This window comes from Sesamum indicum, linkage group LG2, assembly GCF_000512975.1.
Source record: "Sesamum indicum cultivar Zhongzhi No. 13 linkage group LG2, S_indicum_v1.0, whole genome shotgun sequence".
Taxonomy (NCBI): Eukaryota; Viridiplantae; Streptophyta; class Magnoliopsida; order Lamiales; family Pedaliaceae; genus Sesamum; species Sesamum indicum.
The window spans coordinates 13,850,333-13,859,862 of NC_026146.1; the positions used below are offsets into that span (position 1 = coordinate 13,850,333).

The 9,530-nt window shown below is 33.3% G+C and overlaps 2 protein-coding genes across 4 annotated transcripts in view; both read right to left on the reverse strand.

Annotated features, from left to right (window-relative positions):
* LOC105156096 (ENHANCER OF AG-4 protein 2) overlaps positions 1-709 on the reverse strand; it is an 18,092-nt gene extending 17,383 nt beyond the window's left edge. For all 3 annotated transcript variants that reach the window (XM_020691862.1, XM_020691861.1, XM_011072139.2), the window contains exon 1: positions 395-709. In XM_020691862.1, coding sequence (XP_020547521.1) covers positions 395-505 — 111 coding nt within the window. In that variant the 5' untranslated portion in view covers positions 506-709. The remainder of the gene's footprint in view (positions 1-394) is intronic.
* LOC105156098 (ATP-dependent Clp protease proteolytic subunit 2, mitochondrial) lies at positions 3,664-9,050 on the reverse strand. Its single transcript, XM_011072141.2, has 3 exons — positions 8,538-9,050; positions 7,497-7,924; positions 3,664-4,094 (listed from the first exon to the last, which is right to left on the reverse strand). Exons 1-2 carry the CDS (start codon positions 8,884-8,886, stop codon positions 7,506-7,508), a joined length of 768 nt encoding a protein of 255 aa, XP_011070443.1. The 5' UTR covers positions 8,887-9,050; the 3' UTR covers positions 3,664-4,094; positions 7,497-7,505.

The following is a 9,530-nucleotide window of genomic DNA, read 5'->3' on the forward strand; positions in this document are numbered from 1 at the left end:
CATCTGGACCCTAATTCCCATGCCTCCGCTGTTTCCATTCTCCGAACCCCCAGACCCCTGGTTGTTCTACAAGTGGATCTTTCACCCTGGTTTTTCTATACACACAGCACTAACTGTGTTTTGCCCTCTTGTCTCGTAGTTAATGGCACAAAATCAATATCCTCATGCGCAAAGATCTAGAGTAGTTTCCAATCAAACTCAGCAACTCAAGGCAACTCCATAGAAGTGATAAGTTCAAATAAATGTAAAACAAATAAACTCCAATCCCGAACAAAGAAAACAAGAATCCTACAAGCATGGATTGTCGGCGAAAAGAAACACAGAATTAACTCAAATGTGCCAATAAAAGAATTACAAGAAAATTGGCATTAACTTAAAGTGTATCAGAATGTACCTTGGCAGGCCAAGCAGGAAAGCCCTTGACTTTTGCGAGGACGAGATCGCCCAAACTCAAGTCGCTCTTCGTTTTCACCCCTTTCGCCCCACGCTTCCGCCCTGGAGCCATAGCCTCCAAAATCCCGCCCTTTCTTTTTGCGATTGAGCAAAACCCACCAATGAAATACAATAAACAACAATCCTGTATGAAACAATAGTCCGCCCGGGCAAACCCTGAAACGCCGTCGGCTGCCGGTTCTTGGCCCTTGTGCTACTCTCCGTTCGGTTGTTCCGTCGATCACATTTGAGAACGCAAAGGCCAATTCTTCATATTGTATGTGAAATAAAATAAAAGAAATGAATAAATATAGGTGATGGAGAGTAAGAAAATACTCAAGCATGACAAAAAAAAATATAAATACATATATATATATATGCACACAAATGAAAAAAGTAAGGTAAGTTTTTTGACATAATTACGAATATTTTTTGTTATTTAAAAATTTATTAAACGTGTGATAAAATTATATAATTATTGAATGAATTTCTATTATGAACTTTATTTTTGTTATATTATTTTTTAAAAAAAATTATAAAAAAAACAAGCAATCAAAAATCAGAAAGTACTAATAATTTTTTAAACAATAAAAGAATATTTATAATTATATCAATCCTCAAATCAACTAATTGTAATTTACCAAAATAATATATAAATACTATTACATTGAAACACATTCAAAATAATTTGAATTTTTTATTATGGTTTATTGATTGAAATAGGGGAAAAAAAGACTGAATAATGGATCAAAATAAATAAATTAATTAATTTTAAAAGTATATCTAAATGAAAATTATCAATGGAACTAATTAATCAAAATAAATAATTATTTGTTTAAAAAATAAATATAATTGAAAACATTTCAATGCTAATATAGTAGTTACAAAAGTTTGAGCCTTAATAAATAGTATATTTTATATTCTATATATATATATATATATGTTTATTAATATTAGCATTATATATAAGAGTTGAAGTCCTTTTGATGTATAAAAGTTGTCAATGTTGTTTTTAATTTGCAAAAGATAATTCAACAGGTTTAGTATGTATCTAATTTTAACAAATATATCTTTTTTTTTAATTGAAGTAATTGCATAGTCCATACTTATGCAGAATAACATACATATCTAGCAATATATTGTTTTTAAAATTAAATAAAATTATGTCAATTAAATCACGTGTTGTAAAAGCAATTGTAAAACACACGAGTTGAATTGTTACAAACTACTAAGTTGGATTGCTGTGAAAGCTTTATGTGATATTAAGAGTTTAGACGGGTAGTTTATATAATGACATCAAGCCAATTTTTTATAAGGCCTTGAATATTAATAATAGTATTGATTCAGAACATCTTATATCAATGCATGCACGATATAAGGCCAACTTTAATGCTCATTATTAGGACAATGCGTGACGTTACGCTAGTATTAGTGGACTGGTTTAAGCTATTACTATCTATAACATCAACTAGTTGATCAAGTTATATGATGCGATTGCCGACAAACATCATCAAGCTAGTTCATGAAATCAAACCCGTGTTAAAGTGGGGGTCATCCCAAGATCTTAAAAATTTATACAAACGCCCAACTTTTTTATTAATCCCAAAACATATTGCCTAGCCTTGAAACCTAAGTATGTACGGTCCCACAATGAATATCTGATCATTATTGGATCAATGGTTCACTTGAAATAACACATCTACATATATCTAAAAATACTAGCCATACACACTCCAAGTTGGATTTTTTACATTTCGAATGCTCTTACGACCCTGCTAACTTAAGCATTGGAACCAGAGCCTTTCCCATTGTGATCCTTACAATTTATTGTATTGTAGGTGACGTTACAATATTTCCAACTTATCTAAATATATTTATACTTTTTTATATCGGATTAAACTCTTGTGAACTTTTTAAATTTAAATACACGTCGAGCGTTCAATACTTCGAATATATCATCAAACAATGTATGACATATCCGACGTTGAACAAAAACTCTTAATGAAAATAAATTAGAATTTAATGCAAAAAGATCTTATTTTATTTTGATGAGCTGAATCGAATAGGATAGCTACAACAATATGCATATTCAAATAATTTTTAATTAGGTTCAATATATATTCTTGAGTGATAAGTGCTTTTATTCAATTTTATGTATGATGATGTTAGTATATATTTTTTTCTTATAGATACTTACACACTTGAACACATACTTCTTTGTAATAAAAAAAATAATTTTTTTGCGACAAATTTCCACCTAACGACGTGCATTTTATATTTCTACAAGGTGAAAAGTTGAGTAATATGGCTTTCAATATACAGTCTGAAAGGAATATATATTAGCTTGTGTTTGGGGAAGTTGATGGTCATCTCAATGATACAAATGACATGCGTGTCATCAAGAGAACCAAAGCTAAATTACAACAAAACTATATTAAAATTTAACAAAACTACAAATATCCTTTAATTATTTAAAAAATGATCAATATTCCTGATATTTTTGATAAAATTACATAATTAACGACGGCGTGAATTGTCAACTTTACACTTGCTGTATTTTTTCTTTTTAAACTTTTTTAAGAAAAACTATGAAAAAATAAAGCAAGATGGATGAAATTCTTGAAGAATCATAAAATAAATTATCCATTTACTCCATAAACAATTTCAAAAAATTAAAAATCAAGTAAATTAATTTATAGTTCACAAAAATATTTTTGTCAATTCATTATAAAAAAATGAATAGAACCTAGCGGAAACTAAAGGATTAAGTCAATTGTAGATGATTGTTAAACGTAAAAAATATTAATAATTTTCCAAACAATAAGAAGATATTTATAACTAGACCAAAAGCTCATGGAATCTCATTGTAATTTACCCTGTAACCAAATAAAGAAGCATCATAGTGTACGTCTGTACACAACATCATTTTAGGACACACCCAACATAATCGAACGTATCCTACCACATCTAAATGCTATTCAACTTCTCAATGTGATCTTATAAAGCAGGAAAAACTCCTTGGACAAGACACAGATTTGGAATTGATATAGAAAGAAGCAATTAAAGAACCTTTGCTCGGGCTAATGGTAAAAATTAACTAAGATTCAGGCGTGTTATACACAGAGAACCTTGTCCGGTTATCTAACAATTCCTGGAACACATCCTTTGCCCAGAAATACCACATCAACTGCCAAGCAACATTAACATAGAAAAAATGTAATATCAGGACAGTTAAACAATAAGTTCATGATACCAGCATGGTACCAGTTCAACTACGATAATGAAATGGCCGAATGGTGCTGAAATAACGGATTGGAGGATAAATCATCCAGGAAGTTGTAAATTTACAACCCTTTCCTAGAATCAGAAACGAAAGGGGGGAAAAGAGAGAAAATATGAGAGAACCAGATGATTATATGATTACTGTAAGTTCTTTCTGAAGTAAGATAAACATAAACGCACAAGACACACTCAATAACGCGAGAGAATGGATTCATTCTTAATGGTATTGCATAAACTATCTCGCAATAAGGGGGAAAGAGGACAGAGATAATTATTGCTAGAATTAGTCAATACATTTCCTTTAATGTGCCTCAGACTGACGTACACTCCAAAATTTTTCCACGTACAATGTCAGAAATGCATCCCATGGATGAAAACAACTGCATCCAAATAAGAAAGCACAAGAGTTTTAGTTAATGCACCATAGAAATTTTAAGAATGCCAATAAATCGTGTATCAATTGGACACAAGATTGCCACAAAAACAAAGCTGCAGAAAACAAAGCATCTGGGAATGAAAAGCTCCACATGCTCTCTCACTCATATGCAACAACACATGTGAAGACAGAATACCCCCACCACCTCCAACCATATCTCCCTACCCCCACCACATTCCCTTACACAAGTAAAGAAGAAAAACTAACAGAAAGCAACTGAAGATGTTGCAAATCAATCTGACATGTGTCAAAGGTGCATGATGCAAAGAGAGATTTCATTTGTTCAGTACTAATTCTCACTCTCAGCAAAGATATCAGACAAGAAATTGAAGATCTGGTAAAGTGCGAGTGCAATGAGTTGGGTTAACTTCACGAGAGATTATCATATTCCCACAATCAATAGAATTTAAACCCTTTTCATGGTTGGAGAAAAGCCTTCTTTTTTGTTTTTGAATCCTTTCATTTTAAGGAATTGGTTGTTCGTATAATAATAAGTATTCTAATACAGTCTTTGACAGAAGAAAGAGAACAAACAATAAATAAGTTCGAATATGCATCAATTTAAAAATATCAAGTGAGAACCACAGCTGCTTGTTAGGATTATTTTGGAGCAAATTCGGCGAAAGACCATTAGTTCTCAATTTCCTGCTTAATTGCAAGTTATTGCAGTATATAGGATTTGGCGCATTGCATGGACTTAGCGCTGAGGTTGGATCTGTAGGTGCTGTTCTCCAGCTGATTATCAATGAAATTTACCTTACACCAAAACCAAAAAAGTTGGAATAATTCAGATCCGTGATGCAAACACTGCTTCATAGATCAAAAGGTTTCACCTCTAAGGTTGTTTAAAGTAATTTACGCTTCCAAAAAGTTGAATGAGCCCTGAACATGGCAGGCACCAGGATGCATGATTGCATCTTACATATAGAAAAGGTTTTGACATCCCTTTGGCAAACCACCCAATAGCAGGAAGTGATCACTTGAAAGCTAAAGAGTTTATTTCTATTATAACATTGGTTTCCTTTCTTATAATAATGTCTCCCTTTATTTTCCATCTTTCTCCTCTCAAACTGAATAGAACAGGGGAGCATCTCAAGATCACAAACCAAACTTTCATTAAAATACCCGGCTAAGGCCATAACTTGCAGGCAAACATCCAGTTTTACTCACGGGCTAGAACTGAGTGTAGATATGAGATCCCAACACGTAAAGAATTCATGGGAAAGGCTAAAACTAGAATCATTTACTGATATATGCGTTCAACTCTAAACAAATATATAAATGGATCTTAGAGATAACTACCTAGGCACTCCCTCAACGGTTAATATTTTCTTTTAAGACAAAAGAAAAAAAAAACCCTACTATTAGCATAATTGCATTGGGACCCTCTAGATTTACCTCTAGTCTTTCCACCTGAATAAGAGGACATATCACTACTTAACCAGATTTTCCGGGCCAAATACTTGGTTTTCAGTTTTAACCAGTTCCTCCGAACGAAAGCTCTCCAGTAGATGCGTGGACGACGCATGTGCCTATGGGTGTGGATGTAACTACCAAATAATATTAGGGGGTGTTTATGTTAATATAATTTTATCTTAACCATTCTTCTCTAATTTTTAAATGCTTCTATTTTCTTTTATTTTAGTTCTATTGTTTTAACTTATGATTCTTTTTCCCTTTTTTATAATGTAAGTATAACCTTAACTGTAATAATCAATTAAAATATAATTAATAGCAATTCTAAATAATAAATAACCATATACTCATTGAAGAATTAATTAATAAGTCTTAGCTTTAGTTTAATTAATCATTCAATCAAATAGTTTAACTAAATAATGACTAACTTACAACTTATAATAGATCAATAATCAAGCATTGATTTTAACTTTACTTATTCAAATAATTCACGACTAAATGACTAACTTTAACTAATCAAATAATCAATAACAAATACCGATAAACACAACTTATTTATGATGATATAGATAAAGTGAAGAAACCAAATAGAGAAATGAAATATAAGTTTATTCTTATATTTGATTATTGATTTCATTATTTTTCTTTTTATTCCTTTTTCTGTCATCTTCTCCAACCCCCTTACCTGGATCACCCATCTCTTTTCCCCAAACTCACCATCCAATCCCCCACTCGCGTCGCCAACCACACCCTTCTAGCCCAGCACTCAGCTGCCCATATACTCAATCAATGCTGGGATCTAAAATCCCAATTCACAACAAATGAGAAACTCTACAACCCCACTCCACCTCCAACCATGTACCACCGACCCATACACCCTACATATGTTGTAGGTATACACGTTTGATTACATCCAAGTATATGTGTGTGTGTGGACGCATGTCTATCTGCGAGCGTATAGATAGATAGATAAAGAAAAGCAAGGACAAGCAGATTTTAGAAAGAAGAAGGCAGGACCTTAATCATTTAAAATTTTTGGAAAGAGGGGTAAAACATCCAGACAATTCTCTTTTTCTGGGGACATTCTAGAAGAGAAACAGGTCTTTTGGTAATTATGCGCAAAGTAAAGATAGTTTCTATCAATTTCCTATACTTTACAGGATATTATGGTAATTATCCAGTAAGATATTGGAGGTGTCACTTGACAGAAAGATGAGCACTTTACATTTCTAGGAAGTTTTTAACCATTAGTTTCTTCTGATCAATCAACCAGCATGGACATTACTTCAACTCCTTTAGACAAGAATCTCTATGAAATCATTCACATGTTTAGTTTCTTTCACATTATTTACCTCTAATTCTTTTTGTTTTCAATTTCCTAAGTTTGGCATCCAAGCCATATACCATAAACTTGCAAGTTTCCTGTCAATTGCCATGATAACACAAGGCTTCTCGTCATCAGCTAAATCTTACATATTGATGGCCCACCCCTTCCAGCCTGCTTACAACTCATTTACCTCCATCACAGTGCATACTTAGTATAGTATTTCTGTGTGATATGTCCAAACAAATATGTAAGTATGTCTGGGAACCATGTGAGACCTGCTCCTTTGAGGTCAAATATCATGAATCTTAAAAAAACTAAAGCACCAAATGCAGAAACCAAATCAGCTTCCACCGAAGGAAAGTTCAAAGAAAAAGCAGTCTCAAAACAATCAAAACAACATTGCAGGACTTTATATACAAATACCAAGTCAAGATAATTCATGAATGTCAAAACTTTTATGATGGTGTATATATGTTCATGCATATATGTTAAATATGTGATATGGCTTGAACCATGTAAAAGACTGAAGTTTTTCATAAAAGCATAAAGGTCAACCCAAAAGTAGAAAAGAAAAGAGTAAAGAGATGAACCATATTCTCTTACACTGAATATCTAACTTGATTCTTTATCTTTGCTCTCATCAGCTACAACATCGGTCACGAGAGCTAATGGTCTCTCATTTATGACCTCATCTATAATCCCAAACTCCTTTGCCTCTTCAGCTGTCATGAAATAATCACGATCCATATTCTTCTGAATTATGTCAAGAGGCTGTCCAGTGTGCTTACAGTAAAGTGCATTCAGTGAGTCCCAAACACGAATAATCTGCTTGGTGTGGATACTTATATCCTTAGCCTGCCCACTATATCCACCAGAAGGCTGATGAATCATAATTGTAGCATTTGGGAGGGACCTCCTCTCACCCTTTGCACCAGCAGCCAAGAGGAGAGAAGCCATCGATGCAGCTTGACCTAGACATATGGTGTTGATTGGTGAACGGATATACTGCATTGTATCATAGATAGCAAGACCTGCAAAGATTAAAAAGTGAAATAACTGTAAACTAAATATTTCGCCAACAGAATACACTTGATTCCTTCTCCAAAATCACTAAAATCTTTAGAACAAAATATAATCTTTAAACAAAAACAGAATGAACAATTTTTTCCCTATTGGACTCCACGTAAATCCTTCAGTTCCTTACACTGAAGAAAAACCAAAAGGAGACAAAAGGAAGAAGGACGTTCATCAAATTAGTGGCACAGGGGAAAATGAAATGAACATAATGACTACACCACACTAAGCTTAGAACAGATTTATTGTGGAAAATGTACTTTCCTTTCAATTCTTACCCTGCTCAAACCCAGCTAAAATTTATTCATGGACCTGGAGTTGCTGATTTAAGGTTGGTATAAAATCTCATTCCAATTGTAATTTCTCAATTCCTCATACCAAATACTTCCGCCAAATAATTCATTCTCGGAGAGACATACACGGGAAGGAATCGTTTAATATTTTATGGTTTCTCCATAAGCTTCTCTGTGCACCTCAAATTTCAGTATTCAGTTATAACATCGGAAACACTAATTCCATTTCAACAGAAAAGTGCACAAAAAAGAAAACCAGGCAAGTTAAACAAAATACCAGCAGTTACAGCACCACCAGGGGAATTGAGGTACATGTGAATGGGCTTGGAGGGGTTTTCCGACTCGAGGAAGAGCAGCTGCGCAACGACGACGTGAGCGGTATCGTCGGAGATGGGGCCATTGATGCAAATGATCCGCTCCTTCAGCAGCCGCGAGAATATGTCGTAGGCGCGCTCCCCTCTCGACGAGTGCTCAATCACCATCGGTATCAGCACGTACCACCCCCCCCCGCCACTGCCACAACCCACACCACCACCAACACAAGCTATCCGATTACCTAATGTAGTTGAGGATTTGCTGGCGGCGATTTTACGCCATAGGTTCCGAGATAACAGGCTCCGCATCATCGCTTGCGCTTAGGGCTGCTTCAGACGCTGCTGAGCTTCCAGAGAAGGGATGGAAACGCTGCTGGAGTAGGGTTAATCAGTGAAATGCAATAGCTGAAATCGGAAAGCGTTTCAGTTTCGGCAAAGGCTTTTCTTGTTTTTGCAAAAATATTAAAAAGAAGAAAAAAAATTTCTTAAAAAAATAATCACATTTACAGTGTAGGTGAAAACCACTCAAACTCCAAAAAATTACGACTCTAATTTTTAATTTTGAACTCGAGCTTGAGCTCAAATTCGACAAAAAATTTTGGTTTGAACTTTTAATTTTGGGCTCAAGCTCAAGTTCGACGAACTCAAAACATTTAGGTCGGGCTTAAGTATGAGTACAAAATTTCGAACTCGAGCTTTTTATTTTTTATTTTATTTATAATTAAAATAAAATTTACTTTAAAACATTTTATTTATTATATTAAATTGTAAAGTCTAAGCTATTTTTAATAAAAAAGTATATTCTTAATTTTCTTTAAATTTTAGATAATTTTAAAATCAATAATTAATATAAAATAGAAAATATATAGTAATAATATTAAATCACTAAAACTTATTGATTAAGTTAGAAATTAAATATGTAAATAAAAATATCATATTATTAGTTAAATATAAAA